The sequence below is a fragment of the Vanessa tameamea genome, chromosome 26, assembly GCF_037043105.1.
Source record: "Vanessa tameamea isolate UH-Manoa-2023 chromosome 26, ilVanTame1 primary haplotype, whole genome shotgun sequence".
In the NCBI taxonomy this organism is placed as follows: domain Eukaryota; kingdom Metazoa; phylum Arthropoda; class Insecta; order Lepidoptera; family Nymphalidae; genus Vanessa; species Vanessa tameamea.
Genome location: NC_087334.1, coordinates 634413 through 650945, shown reverse-complemented (window position 1 = coordinate 650945; position 16533 = coordinate 634413). Strand labels below are relative to the sequence as shown.

General features: G+C 32.4%; 2 protein-coding genes across 2 annotated transcripts in view; both read right to left on the bottom strand.

Moving 5' to 3' along the window:
- The window catches only part of LOC113404947 (glycine receptor subunit alpha-2-like), a 220310-nt gene that overhangs the window by 83475 nt on the left and 120302 nt on the right, over positions 1-16533 (bottom strand). The gene's annotated exons all lie outside the window — the stretch shown is intronic.
- Positions 5417-10622, bottom strand: LOC113404944 (facilitated trehalose transporter Tret1-2 homolog). The gene is made up of 3 exons (XM_026646034.2): positions 10421-10622; positions 7459-7594; positions 5417-6903 (listed from the first exon to the last, which is right to left on the bottom strand). The coding sequence occupies exons 1-3, from the start codon at positions 10457-10459 to the stop codon at positions 5573-5575; spliced, it is 1506 nt and encodes a 501-aa protein (XP_026501819.1). The 5' UTR covers positions 10460-10622; the 3' UTR covers positions 5417-5572.

Here is a 16533-nt window from a genome sequence, read left to right as displayed (position 1 = left end):
AATTTACTAGATTTTTATTTTTCCATATGGCAACCCTACTCGCCTTTATTCAAAAACGAAAAGTAGGTTCTGGGATTGACAATTTTGTTTATCGCAAATCGTTAAAAAGTATGGAAATGTAATGAAATGGATATTGTCAACAATTATTGATGTAATGATTTGAATTTTTTGAAATTTAGACGAATGCGAAGTTCGATAATCTCTTCAACCATTGTAAATAGTACTCTTAATTATGTGACCCCTTTGTATGAATTCTAAACATGTTTTGGTTGTGTCGAATGAATAAAATTTGCACTTATTAGCTTATTATCATTGAAAAAAAAAACAGGGTGTATCATTTATATATTAAAAAAAAAAATAGTTGTAAGCTGCACACACACATACAAAGATACATGTACGTGTAAGTATTCGTCTCGCGTGTGTTTTTTCAATTGTTTTTTTTTTCTCGAAAATATCATTAAATTATTTTCTATATTTCAAAGAATGTGCTATGAGTGGACTTAACTTTATTTACTTGCGGGTGTCTAGATAATTTTAGGATTAAGCGAATATTATGAACTAAAGATTGTTTTTTTTTTTATATATTTGAATACATTGTATTGATATTAGCCCGCAACACTATACGGAATAGAATCGGCTGTTAAAGTTGATTAACAGATATATATACACTCAAAAAATTGTTTTAATTTTTTTTTTTTTAAATGTTATAATAATGTTGTTCTTTATTTAAAAGTTTGTTGCTGCTATTATATAATTCCAAGCAGTTGCTATTTTTAAATGAAAATACGGCTGTGTTATGCAGAACTGCACCAACCGAAAAAAAGCAGTAATAATCGTTGTTAAGAGTTAAGAGAGCAAAGCAAAGTTATGGAATACTAGTCGCCCACGTCTCGGCTCGCGTTTTTGAGATTGGATTGGAGTTCAAGTTTGCTTCATACCAAATGTCAAATTCGGTTCAGTAGTTTGCCCGTGAAAGAGCAACAGACAGACAGACTTCGCATTTATATTATTAGTATAGATAAAAAATAGTATCATAGTTATATACATATATAATTGACAGGATTACTGTCAGTATATATGTTCTCTCTTTTAAGTTTTAACAATGATTAATTATTAGTCATTCGGAGGGTTGGTATATATTTCTGCACAATACGGTTGAATTTATATTCTATAGACATGCTAACTATATCTAATATGTTTCTTATTCTCCTTCGATATATTCACTGCAGAACATCAACTTCTATACCGTTGAAGTGTTGATCGGTATTGGGGGGGGGGTCTATGGTACACCATAGATTTAGAGTAGGCTAGATGCCGAATGTTCATTGGATTGTATGAAAACCGAGCGTGTCGTCTCGTCTGTCATTGGAACATTATAATAAATTTTAAAATTAGAACAGTTATTTGAGTAACAATATTACTTAGCGATGGTGGGTTGTTATGTTATGTTATGTTATGCCTCCACTGAGTCGATTTACAGCCCTAGAAGATTAGGGATTTTGATGTATTAAAGTAATATCGCGTCAAGTTTGTGCATAGCACATCAGATATGCTTGGTTGGCTACTCTAAACGTGTGTGTTGTATCGTATATGATTTACAAACTAATAAAAATTCAAACGATTTCGAATTTGTTAATCAACTTTACCACTTCCGGTCGTAGTAGTAACGTATGCCTTTACTCACATTAATGCCTTTTGTGTAATATATAATCAAACAACCACGATGTATATAAATATAATATTCTAAATATAATGTCTCGTGAATGCAAAAAATATTTTCAAACTAGACATTAAATGATGTTGAACCGAATAAAAAAATAGTGCCTCAGTAGTATGATTTACTTACAAACAGTAATGTAAGTTAGCGTAGGATTTATTATATGACACATGGTAGTCTCTTCGTCTCGACATATACATATATGGAACGATACTGGACCGACATATTCGTTAAAATAAGATTTTATTGCAAATTGTTCAGTCAATGAAATGTCCACCGAATATAAGTTATGATAATTTTACAACTACTGATGAATTATCTGTTCCGAGCTAGATAAATATCTCTGCTACTAAGCATTAACATTTATATATCTTTATATAATACAAAACTTCCACTTAACTGTTTATATCTATTTTAATTTGGCATCTAAAGTTCAGTTAACAACTTCGACGAAATTTAAAAATTTTTTTTTTTTTTAGTACTACCAAATACCATAGATTTACGATCTCGATCAATGTCAATGTCAATCATTCAAGGTCAAAGTTGTTTATTAATCTTTATTTAATAGGTTATTGGAATCGGCTATATAACCTTTCGCAATGAATGCGCTTTCTTACGCAATCATATTTCAAATTGGACTGTATCAATCCAAGCGCGTAAAAAGTATACAGCTGTATGATATTAGTACAGATAAAATAATACTATTTAATAATATTCTATTTAAATGAAAATTATCATTGTAACGCTGGCCGTTATATTCTCTTATAACAATAATTGCTAGTGGATATTTTATTGACTGGACATACAGACTAATTTATTTGAAAAGAGGATTTTATCATGTGATAAATGATATTTGTTATTTAATATAAATAGATTGATATAAACGTGTAAAATAGATTTATTTTATAAAGATATATATTTCCACTAAAATATCTGAACGATATAGATTAAAAAGGTAAAATTGTTGAGGATTTTCGTCGTTGATTTCAAAATATTACCATGTAAATCTGTTTTACGTGTTTATATTAATTACAATATCAAGATGACGCGAAAGATTAAATGTAAAGAAAGATTGTTGTAAGCTATCCATGAATGTAATAAAATGTGTATTGATGTGACGAAAAAAAAGTTTTCTAGACGTAGTTGTCGTTTTATTACTTGCACTAATTTTATGGTTTTTCTCACTGTCTTCGGCCATTGATTGGTGGTAGGGTTTGTGCAAGTTTGGTACCCACTCATCATATATTCTATAACCGCCAAGTGGCAATACCGGTTGTGTTCCGGTTTGAAGTGTAAGCCACCCAGTGTAACTACAGGCAGAGGACATAACATCTCAGTTACTGAGGTTGGGAAGTTTGGGCGTATTGTTTATGTAAATCGTTAAAATATCATACAACGTTAATGTCTATGGGTAGTAATGATCACTTAACATCAGGTGACCATTTGCCAGACCTGCTACCGTTGCCATAAGAGTTGTATATAAGATATATATAAAATTAAGTGGCATTTTTCGTTGTCACTTTATAACTCAAGAACGGGCTCATCTATCCAAACCAAATTTTCAGGGTTTGTTCGGACTATTTAGGAGATGGTTTATGTGAAGTTTGCACAAAATTGGTCGAGTGGTTCTTCATTTATCACATTTTTTGTAACAAATGATTTCAATAAATGGCGGGTGATTTTGTTAATGGAGATATTTTAAACGGGGAATTGTCTGTCAAATTAAAAGTAAGTATCAATAAAAATGAATACACTCATCCACCAGTTTCAATAGGTAATACGTCTTAATTCAATTTATTATTTCCAAATAACCCATGGCATAGCATTAAATATTGGCATGTAACACAATTTCTTATTTTAAAAATGATTGAGCTGTCATTAGAAATAATACAAAAATCAAAAACGTCGATTCATTTCTTTTAAAAATATATTATTTAATTGCTAGCTATTTAAAAACTAAAATCATATAAATATTTATTTACGTTTGTCAATTTAAAAGTAGCGTGTATTTTCAATTTTTAAATTTTACTCATCAATCATAAAGTATTCGATAGATTTAAAAAATCTTATCCAACAACCTAAAATTGCATACATGTTACAGATTCAGGGCCGGATTTATCATCAAGTTGGTTCGTTATTGCCGTACCCCGACGCTGATCACCAATTTTTGCAAATTTATTTTATTGGTGATTAAAATCGTGAATTGGATCGTTGTACAATTGTTTCTAATACAAGACGAGAAATTATTCGAGAGCTACAATGGTTTTTCCATCAGCATAACGCATTAGTTCAATTGTTTAAAATTGTTTTGAATTATTTTTTTAAATAGCTAGCAATTAAGTAAATATATTTTTTAAAGAAATGAATCGATGTTCTCACTCATTTTTATATTATAACACTTTATACGTAGCGAAGCACGTACCGGGCCGGTAGTACTCTATAAATCTATATAATATTTATGAGCCATTATTTCAGGCTAAATTTTTTTCTTATTGAAATAATATATAGGTTTTTACTAGTGATGAAACATATTTAAATCAGTTCCGTAATTTCAGATTATATAGATTACAAACAAACAAATCTTTCCTCTTTTATGATTAATGTACATTACTCAACGTATTTTTATGTAACTACTTAATTTTTTTATGATTTACTAATTTGTGTAACGTTGCGTAAGCTGGCCTCTCTTTTAATCCTATCACTTGTGCAGTCTGATTGCAGAAGCACTGTTAGTTATATCCTATGCAGTCATATTGTGATTGCAGAGATACGCTGATAGATGGATTGTCTTTTTATTTTTAAAAGTTAGATACCGTTTGTGAAGAATAGGCAACAAACCAAAATATTATAATGCCGACGATATTTGTAAGGCTCGAGATGTTGGGTAAAATAATAGTTGGGTGCGAATGCTAATATATCGAAACGACATCGAAGCCCATACATGTGATATCAGCTTAAGCTAATCTTATAGTATTATCACAGCTTAAAGAAAAACCACCAGTAGCCTTTGAAGTCTCGCGAAATGCCGCTTTTCGTCATTGCCGCAGGGTTGTCACAATTATTTATTAATTTTTATACTTAGTCTGTTCCGTATTTGTTTATTGCAATACGTGCGTACTAATAACAGCAATATAATTTGTATTTTTATGAATACCAAAAGTTACAAAATTGTTAATTAAATCATAACCAAATAACATCATCAACAATAGGTTGTCTCGAGTTTATCTCCAAGCGAGTTTATGGCAGCTTGATCTCGATCCCGGATTGTCAACAATTGACCTGTCTAGACGTGTCCGTTGGTCCAGTGGTAGTTTTTCTTTACGCTATGGTATTAACTACTAGGGAGGTGGTGGCAATTGTTATACCACTGATGTGCATATAAAATTTCATGGTGATACGACGTGAAAGCGTAACAAACAAACTCGCTTTTTCAATTAAATATTGATTAGGATGGCGCAAAAACTTTGTCTGAATATATCGGTAATCTTTGCGTTAAGATTCGTGTTCCATATATCAGGCTATCTTAGCACAGCTCAAATTGCAGTGGATCCTAATAGTGGAATGAAAATGATGACAATTATGCAGACGTCTTAATTCGTTAAATTTTTCATTTTAAAAAAAAGAAAGATTTTTTTTCGTTTATTGCTTATTTGATGAAATATTAACGCTATAATTTAAAAGTGTAATAAAATACTCAACACAGATAACTTATCAATATTTATTTACAGTCTTAATATGTTGCTTATCGTTACTTATATCTATGCAGACGAATTCACATTGCGACCAGCCATATGCAGTTCGTATTAAAATTTTGTCGTCATCGGTCCGAAAAGTATGACTAATTGTCTGGAAATATTATATAACAGGACTACTACACCGTCGGTCCGTATTGAAATGCTTAAACGATGTCAAAGATTGAGTCGATTTAAGTTCCTCAGGAGATAGCGGTTTCCCCCTGAATTCGTCTTCGATCTCTTGCAAAGTTCTATCCTTAGTTTCTGGTAGAAACCACCACGCTATCACCGTACAGTATCCCACGACTACTGCGTATAAGACATAAGCGCCGTGAATTCCGGCGTTTTTGAACAAATATGGCACCGTTTTAACAGTTATGAAAAGATTTGTTGACAGGAAAAGGACACTTAAACCGCCAGCCAAACTTCTATACTCTAATGGAAAAACTTCCCCAGCAATTATAAATGGGAGCGGTACCGTACCAGTTGCTATCGAAAACATGTGGATGTGAATTAATGCTATCCCAATGGCGGGATGGTCGAATGGTAGCATATCGTGACCTTTAAAATAAGTATAGGCAGCCGTAGCAAGGAAGGCAAATATATTAATTCCTACCGTTGCAAAAAGCATCGTTCGCCGCTTAACTTTCTTAATAACATAAACGGCAAACGTATTCGAGATGATTCTCTGGATATCCAACGTAATTACCATTAGGGAAATATTGGCTTCAGTTCCAATTACGTGGTTGAAGATATCTATTGTGTATGCAGCTAAAATGTTGGCTCCAGCCCATTGGCCCAACGTGTAAATGTGGATCATTATAAAGATCGGCTTGTAAAACTCCTTCTTTCTTATCGTTATGTTAACATAGGCTATGTTTCTTTTTAAATTCTTAGAAAATGATTGCGATATTTCCGTTGCCGCTTTGGCTTCCCTTATTACTTTGCTCGCTTCTATCATTTTTTCCAATTCATCATCTTCACTGTCTCCTCTGAGCCATCTGAATACTTTTCTGCATTCGTCATATCTGCCTTGATCAGCCAACCAACTTGGCGATTCAGGGGAATATATTACAATTAGGAGATCACCGAAAACTACGAAAGCAATGATTAGAGCTGTAACTTGCCAAGAGAAGAAAGAACCGAGGGTATGGACAAAAAGAACTCCCGTTGCAATCGATAATGAAATAAACGTCAAAAATGCTCCTCTACTTTTTGGGCTTGTATACTCTCCGATTAAAACAGGCCCAAGGGATGCGCTCATACCCATTGCGAGGCCTTGAAGAAATCTTGCTATTAGAAGAGCAGTAATGTTACTGGCTGTTATGATACAGAACCAGCCGATAATCATGGGTGCTATGCTGGCCAAGTTAGCAGTTCTTCTTCCGTATTTAGCCATAATTGTGGGCACTATGAAGTTACCAGCCACTAAAGCAAAACCCAGGATTGAAGCTGAAAATAACACAAATAAATATAAATATAGAAGACGAAGTGCAGTACATTAAAGTAGGGAGTGTAATCGATCATGTGTTGATGAGTATTTCAGTTAAAATGATAGAAACAGTAATAAAAAAGCCAGACGAGGAATAAATAAAACTAGTAACCCCAGGTTTCTATCGCCGCAACATAAAATTAATTCATCCACGGGGAAGATGTTTGTCTATAATTAAATTACTTCAATACATTTAGTTTTGACAATTCATAGATTTAAAGCTTATGTTAAAAAAATTTTTAGCATTTATTTAGGTAATATTTTATCGAGGTTTTGTGATGATCGTAAGAGACTACTGGAGTATACTTTATTTTTAATTTTTTTACTTAATATTGAACATCGTCCAAAAATAGTCGTATTCGTCGACAAAAAGTCAAATTCTGTCCACGACGGAGTCTATTACTTATTCATCACACTGAGTACAACTTTACAATGACATAATTATCATGTTAACTGAGCATTGATACTTAATATACAATTTTTTATAAGACACCGTTATTAGTGATGGCTCTTACCTATCCATGATCCAGAAATATCGTCAATCGGTATCAAAGACCCGGGAAGTCGCAGCTGCGGTAGCAATATGGCCGCAAATCCCATCACCAGCCCATGCGTCGCCATGTTTAAAGACACCCCCACCGTCACGAAACACTGGAAACAAAATCATCAAGAATGGTAAGTCAGCGGATAAATGAGCCACCTGTTATTAAAAGGACACGACAGCCCATAGACAAGGGCACTGAAAGAAATATTAACCATTCCTTACATCATCAAAGCGCCTTCAACTTTGGGAACTAAGATTTTATGTCTATGGTCTATGTAGTTGCTCCTACATTGGCTCCTCATCCTTTCTAATAATCTTTGATCTTCGTAACTGTTTCAGCGTTCTATGCCCATCCGAATTTATATTCTATAAGTATCACCATCTATATAACGCTTTTGTTCATAAAACTCTAACTTGTGTATTATTTCTAACCGGCCAACTTAAATCGCGCGTTGTACAAACCAATCATGAATACAGTTACTATACTTAAAAAGATTTTAACCGCCATACAAAGGGAGAAGTGAGTATTCTATTTTAAAAAATCTGGTATGTTTGGTATAGGCCTGCGGCACAATGGTGTACTAGTATCATTATTAAGTCTTTAGTGTTGTGTAGGGTACCTACTAACTCATTATCCATGTATTTATTATTAAAGAGGTACCTGGCATATACTCATACATAACTTGGTGTACAACGAACTAATTAAATAATAAGATTTTCCCATTTAAAATTCACTACATTTTACTGATTTCACATGTTTCAAACACTTTCTTAAAAAAGATTATGCATCATTTTTCACCGCATTGCTACAACGCGATCGTTGTTATGATACAAGGCCAAGCAAAAGAGGAAACCTCACGATGTTTTCCTCCACCGTGCAGGAGTTTATAAACTCCGAACCTTTATTATATTAGCTTGGATTTGAACACACCCGAGACCAATCAATTTGTGCTCTTTATATTAATCTAAGTATGTATTATTTTAGAGGAGAATAGCCACTGCTGCCGTTGTAAAAATATTAACACCAATAACGAAATGCTAATATATCTTCATAGTATAAAAGTCGCTTCCCGTCGTTTGTGCTCTTAAATCTTTAAAACTGCGCAACTGATTTTAATCCGGTTTTCATCAATAAACAGTAATTCAAGTGGAAGGTTTGTACGTATAATACATGCATATTGCAAAAGACAAGAAATTCATCTTTCCTTGCCGAAAAAATAAAAATTTCTTTCTACTTATATACCCTTACTGTACCCGCGAGAAGCCAGGCCGCGTAGGGAGTATATCATATATTTAACAGAGAATAATCACAAAGTAATATTATGTAAGTAATAACCAAAGCCATTATTAATATTATTGTATGTTATATAATTGTATAATTTGCTAAACCCAAGGCTTCGTCAAGATAATATTCAAGTAGGTATTTCTTTTATCACATTTTGATGTTTTGATAACGTGGCCAAAAGTGTGCTATTGATAAGAGATTTTTATAAGCAACAAGAAATCTACAATTTGAGATAAAAATTCACGATGTATTATTGAAAGTTTTTTTTAATACGTGCAAACGCACGAATTATTGTCTTTATTTATTGTTATGACATAGGCGGACTGGCATCTTGACCACCTGATGGTAAGTGGTCACCACTGCCCATGAACATTGGTACTGTGATCTTAATCATTTTTCTTATCACCAATGCGTGACTAACCTTGGAAACTAAGATGTAATGTTCCTTGTGTTTATATATTCATTTACCTACCCATCATTTACGGAACACGGCATCAATGACTGTTGCTGTTCGGTAGAATATGTTAAGAGTGGGTAAAATACCTACGCATGCACAACACGTACAACCTAGTAAAAATAATAATGAGAGCCTGGGAATAGCCAGTGCACTGTTGACTGTGCACTTGAACTATAATATGTCCTTGAAAATCGTTGCAATCCGCCAGACATGATAACTTTACTGAAAGTTAACATTTGCAACATTTATCAAACGGTGTAGAGTTATTAAAGTTCATCGGTCATCAACTAACAACAATTCCCTTATCAAACACCAGTACTCTGTACTGCCGTATAAGGGTTAGTGAGCAATTAGAATTGCAATAACAAATTACTAAAATATATAACATCTCAGCTCTCATGATCTTCAAGGGTTAAAGAAATAATTTATAATATCTGTGGTTTAGATTAATATCAGCAATAAATAGTCGCTGAATCTGTTAGGTAACAAATAATGTCGTCGTGTGTGACAAATTTATTAATTTATTGTTTTTGATAGTCGTTACTAAAATAAACTGTTCATTTTTTATGCTAGAATCAGAAACGGTTAAATTTTAAACCGATAAAGTAAATACGTATAAGAATGTAATATATTTAAAACAAAAAGTCTTGCACACTTCGAATAAGAATCGGCGGAGTATGCTATTATCGTAATAATGATTAATTGATACATAGAATTACCACGGGTTTTGCTGCCGTTCTTGTATTAAACACATTAATAGAATAGTTTAGGTAATTCAAAACTTGCATGCGCTTATGGACTCATGACCTCAAAGAGTATCACGCTAAACGTCTCTAAATATTGTCAATTTATCAAAAGATCCACTCCCTAGATGCGACAATGCTCTCGGCATTTCGCATCAATAAATTATATAGTTAAATCGAAAGTTAGGAGTGGGTTTTATATATTAAATACCGTTGAAGGTCATGTAAATAGTCTAATTTAATTTGAGTATCGTGTAAACATTATTACATAAACGAATAGACTTGCAAATTCGTTTCAAATGCGAATTCATTGGACGAAAAAAATTACATACATTACATACATAAGTACTTAAAAAAAAACTTATTATCAAATTCAAAATTTCAGTAATTATTGTAATACGAAGTTAGTGGTACATAAAGTTTTATATATAAACATATTTATATTTACCTGTTTTTTGAATGGGGTTATCCATGACGGTTTATCCATTTTAAAAATTGCACAAAATCAACACATCCCTTCTATGTTTGCTTCACAACTATTAGGTATCATTTTACGAACGTTTTGAGTGTTTTATCGATTGATACGGAATATATCGATAAGATTTTCTCTCGTTTTACCGCAATACTGAACCTTTATGGCTGAGTGCCAATTTGTAAAAATAGACGTTCATTAACAATTTCAATGTCAATTTAATATACCTACTTATATATATTTATATATAAAATCTGAATTTGTCTGTATAATTACGAACCTTGAAATTTTTCCATGTTTTTTTTTTATAGTTATATAAATATTGCTTAAATTTAAACTTAAAAAGTTAAGTGACACTAATCATCAATTAGAGAGGCTCTAGGATTGATTATACATAATATGTGCTCTAAATATAAATTGGTATTATAATCATTGCATATCATCAAGTAATAACATATAATATTAATTTTAATGAAATTAATACTATTGTAAAATGACAATTTAATTTTAATTTCAGTAATGTCACTTGGCAACACTTAGCAGGCGTTTGAACTGCGCATGATCAGTTAATATAGATTTTCTGAGAAATGTTTCAAACAAATACTTGATTTTCCGTTCATGATGTGTTACTTCAGTAACGCAGTAACATGTTGTTTTTATTTCAATCCTTAGTTTAATGGAATGTGTTTTAGTAAAAATAACACCTTGACAAATCTTACAAGGCTAGGTCCCTATTTCTGACAGGCGACAGCGTAATTTTCTGATCAAATGTCAAACTGAAAATGTTGAAGTATCAAGTTGTCAAAACACAGATAATGAACGTCAATGTCGTAATGTCGGCGTGTCAGGTCTATGATCGTTTGAACGTTTTAATTTTAAAATGATGAAGAATTTACGATAAAATATTATCTTACATGTTGTAATACAGCGCTTAATATAAGTAAAAGTAACAGCCAGTATATGTCCCACAGCTGGGCTAAGATCTTCTCCCCTTTGGAGTTTACTCCAGGTGAATTAATAAGTGGAAGAAATTCATACAGGTTTCCTTAATACGTTTTATTTCACCACCACGTGATGAATTATAAATACTGGCAAAGGGCATAAAGCATACTGCGCTGTAACAATGGAACCATTTATTCTAATTATAATGATTACCATGCATTACCGATTATATTACAATACAACATCGAAATAACTGCAACTTGATCGTTGTTAGTGGAATAGTTATAATAAACAAGAACAATTGACAGAAAATTATTCTTCCAGTAGACTGACATTAGTTTTGTAGTTCTAGTTAATCAAGTACTTTGTGTCTAGTCCAGCCAATAGTATCCCACTACTATAAAAGAGCCCAGTCAGGGCTTCGTTCCTCGCAATAATGGGGAAACTGTTTCTTTTAATTTATTTTTGTTTTTTATTTTTTTTTTTATTTTAATGAACTTCCTAACAAGTATTTTTCAAATAAAAAAATATATATCGAAGGGGTTAGGCATCAACTAATTATCAGACATGTTGATATCCGAAAATATGTAAGTCTTCGTTCACGTTCGCAATATATCTCTTTTCGATATTCCATCAACTGTGACACTTTCGGCTGTCACGTTTGCTCTACGTCACACTGACGTTGCCAGAATGTACGATAAAATAAATCCAAATAGATCCAAATTAAACTTTTTGATGCTTCGACATATATATTTTTTGAAATATGTTTTATAATGATTCGCACGGGTGCATATTATTAATAAAGAAATTTATGATATATTAATAATGTAGATAAGATGTAATGAATTTTTAGAATTAGATCATAAACCCCACAGGTTACGAAATACAAACAAACTAATTTTACATTTTAATAATATTAGATTAGCAGAAATATAAATACTATAGAAGTGACTTTCATTGTTTTCAATATCTGAGATACGGAAACATATGTACTTCGTTAACGTATAAATAGTTTAAGATCGAATAATATTGTGATCGAATGAGGTCCTTTAAAAGGAGTTCTTAGCTCAGCAGTGGATTAACAGATTGCCACTTCCATCATAATTCTATTATCCCATTTAACGGCAGTCTGTTTTCCTATTTCTAGTCAGTTAATTCTTGCACATATAAATGTACGACGGATATTTCATCCCTAATCCTTTTAGCAGTCCGCAGTCATAATTAAAACAAATCACTTTAACAACACTCTGTATTTCAAAACATTTTAACACACACTAATATACAGTGCTAAACAATAGCATCATGTTTAAAGCTTGCAACGCACATGCTATTGTTACGAAACAGTTGTGAGCAATCAAAATAAAATATATATGCAATTTGCAAATAAAACAAACAAGCGCGGACGCTTCGTCTGTTATGATTAAATAAAAATACCTAACACGTTATCAAATCGCGAACGTGTATGACTACAACTATTATTACGCAATAATTCATAGCACTTATTCAACTTAACGAAACGATACGTAAGCATTATTAACTACGGGCGATTTAGATTTAAAATGTTAATTATTTCGTCGCGTTCGTTATATAAATACGATCCAATATGAGTATATTACGTAACTCGGCCTTAGTGTTAGAGTAAATTATAGGTTAAAGTTTTTATTTAAACTATTATATAAAAAGTGTTTAGTTGATAGCGAAATAATCTCCTTATTAATGTCAAGTTAGGCTTAGTAGATACTGTAGGGCGAGCATGACTTGATGCCGCATTTTTTCTGTTACAGTCAAAGACATCCTCGCAGTCAGATACAAAAGGAGATAGCATCATTTTGTGCTTCATTATTACTTAACAAATTTAAGTTATATGTACGTAACTGGTTGAAAAGTTAAAACAGTCAAAAAGAAAAAATCAAGAGAAGATTTTTTATCCCAGTAGGCTCATAAAAGCACCTTTGAATCTTCATTTTACAGTATTGAGTTAAATGTAAAGCTACCAGTTCGGATTATATATTCGGTATATTCTACCGAGAAGAATCGACAAAAATATCAGTAGTTACTCTTTTCCACCATTTTATTAACGGAGTATGTCAATTAAGTACAATTAAATGTCCTGCCTAGATTTCAATAAATGCTTTTTTATCTTCAATTTTATCTTGTATTAAGTAAAAGTCTTATTTTAACAATGGTTTTTTTGACGAATACCGTGTCCCAGGATGGATGTATTCGATCTCTATAATATTTGGGAGTACTGCAGAAGGCTAAGAGTAGTATTTGGGCCGATTACCGTAACAGTAGGCAATGTATACCGTGATAAAAGATATACAAATATAAAGTCTGTGATAAAACACATAAATGTTAAAACTCGTGACAAAATGTCTTAAGACAAATGTCGGCTAATGTGTGCCGGGCCTTAAGTATACGGTACTCAAGTATGATGACCGTGGCCTTCTATGAGCGCCACATCACTTGAAATTAAGGATGTTAGATATGATATTATTTTAAATTATATTTAATAATAATAATAATAAAAGAGCCTAGATGGCCCAGAGGTTGGAACGCGTGCATCTTAACCGATGATTTCGGTTTCAAACCCAGGCAAGCACCACTGAATTTGTATGCCCTTAATTTGTGTTTATCCGTATCGTGCTCGGTGGTGATGGAAAATATCATGAGGAAACTTGCAGGTGTTTAATTTCAATGAAGTTCTGCCACGTGTGTATCCACCAAACCGCATTTGAGCTGCTTGGTGGAATAAGATTCAAAGCCTGTGGGATATTAACAGACTGTTACTTGCTTTATTTTCACCAAATGTATATTTTTGTAAATGGTATGTCAATAAAAGCAACGGTCCATTTTTTCTCAATGCTCATACATTGTACTTGGGCAATTATCCACCCGACAACACTACAGCTCATCAACTTAATATATTAGTTTAGATGTATAATGTGTCTCTCTTAATCTGTTAAGCGAGAGCGAAATGTTCTAAATGTTGACGTCTGAGTTTACACATGGCCGCCCCTTTAATGCTCCCGCCCGGACCTACTAGGCCTCCGACCGCAATAGTAGTATCCGCCCCCTTGCTACACAAGTCACAACAATTTACAATCAGGCAACAAAAACTAAAATCAAAATCCTCTATACTGATCAATGATATAGTTTCTTATATAAAATTGTCTCGTACGGACAATTTTATATAAGAAACTACATCATATATGAATTTTCGGTTCATATATATAGTGTCTATATACTTGCTTATGTAATATATTATATCTTGAATGTACTTTGTATTCATTTCAAGTGCATAATAAGGTAATGTATCAATTATATGATAATAATGTTTACATATATAGTAATTATTAAGATATAAGTCATTTATTTTAATATTTGTTTTATTATATTTTATAATTTAGTATATATAACAATATATATATAGTTATAGTTAGGTTGGTTAGCCGAGATGGCTCAGTGGTTAGAATGCGTGCATTTTAACCGATGATTGCGGATTCAAACCCAGGCAAGCAACACTGAATATTCATGTGCTTAATATGTGTTTTGAAGGCGGCGGTGACGGAAAACATCGTGAGGAAACCTGCATGAGTCTAATTTAATCAAAATTCTGCTACATGTGTGGCAACCAAGCCGCATTGGAGCAGCGCGGTTAAATAAGCTGCAAATCTTCTCACCAACGGGAGAGGAGTCCTTAGCCCAGCAGTGGGTAATTTACAGCCTGTTTATAATTAGGTATATATTATTAATTACGTTCATTATAAAATAAATTAACAGTAGAAAAAGCTTTTCCATTTCTAAAATTTCTTGCTAAAGTTCGATGACGTTCCTTAGTCTCAATCCATGGCGTAGAGTCAAGTTATTGCTTACCATACAAATGAAGTGTCATGGAACTAAACCTACCAGTAAACAAACAATTATTGCTAGTCCATTGAAAGTAAATAATACATTAGTTTTGAACAATTTTTACTCGTTAATTTACATAATTCCATCATTTTATATTTATTATATAATTTATTTATGTATATTACAATTTAAATAGGTATAATACGAGTATTCATCCCAACGTGATTTAAAATAAAAAATAATTATTATACAATGTTTTTTTTTTTATTTCATACCAAGTTTATGTAGTTAAGTATAGATTTATTAATAATTAACCATTAGGATTACTCGACGACCATAAAAATATCTTAAATATTATTTAAACTCAGTTACTACTTTTCTTCATTGATAAATCAGACTTTTTTTATTATTTATACTGAGCAAAATGTTATACTGAGTCTTTGCTATAGAATATATTTCAGGCGTTTTAATTTTGAGTTTATTCAATGTGTATTAGTATACATATTGAATAAACTCAAGGACGCCAGACAGAAAAGTGGTTACCACTGCACTTCCACCATCATCTGCTGCTTCGGCGGCTCCTATTATAACACGCTTCAGTGCAGGCGCGTGCATCAATAGTAGTGACGAATAACGGCATCCCAATTGTAAAATAACATAGTCACATGTGTATAACAAATAAACGCACACTGACAAAAAACTACAGAAAATACTGACTAAGCCATAGATAAACTTGACCTTTTTAGCATCATTTTACATCCACATAAGAAAACGAGGAGGAAAGTCTGGCCAAGATCGAGATCGCCAAGTCTGTAGAACACCTCTAAAGTCTGCATGAATAGGATGAAATTAAGCTACATGTGTTTCCACCAACTGCATTGGAGGAGCGTGGTGGAATAAGCCTCAAACCTCTATGGAGGAGAGGAAGAGAGACCCTTTCTCCAGCAGTCCCTTTGCTCAGTCTTAGGCACAAGGCAAGGAGTACCGGCTTCAATACGATGTTATCCATCACCGCAAGAGATGAACATAAATTAAACACTTGAATATTCAGTGTTGCTTCACCAGGATTGAATCTGCAATGTTTGGTTAAGATTTTCGCGTTCTAACTACTGGAACATTTCTAAAACATTATGTAATAACATTGAAACTGTAACGCTAGTCTAAAATAAGAATTGATGTGTATATTTTTTTAACTACGTTAACATATAATATAACCTGAACATACATAATATATCATAATCTAAGAATTTTATATGATAGATACATATTATACACCAATCAAAAATTCTACTTAT

Excerpts from the sequence above, each read along its gene's own strand:
- LOC113404944 (XM_026646034.2), bottom strand. The coding sequence starts at position 10,459 with ATGGATAAACCGTCATGGATAACCCCATTCAAAAAACAG. Across the intron at positions 7,595-10,420 it reads TAACCCCATTCAAAAAACAG|TGTTTCGTGACGGTGGGGGT; the intron begins GTAAATATAAAT and ends TTTTGTTTCCAG. Across the intron at positions 6,904-7,458 it reads TATTTCTGGATCATGGATAG|CTTCAATCCTGGGTTTTGCT; the intron begins GTAAGAGCCATC and ends TGTTATTTTCAG.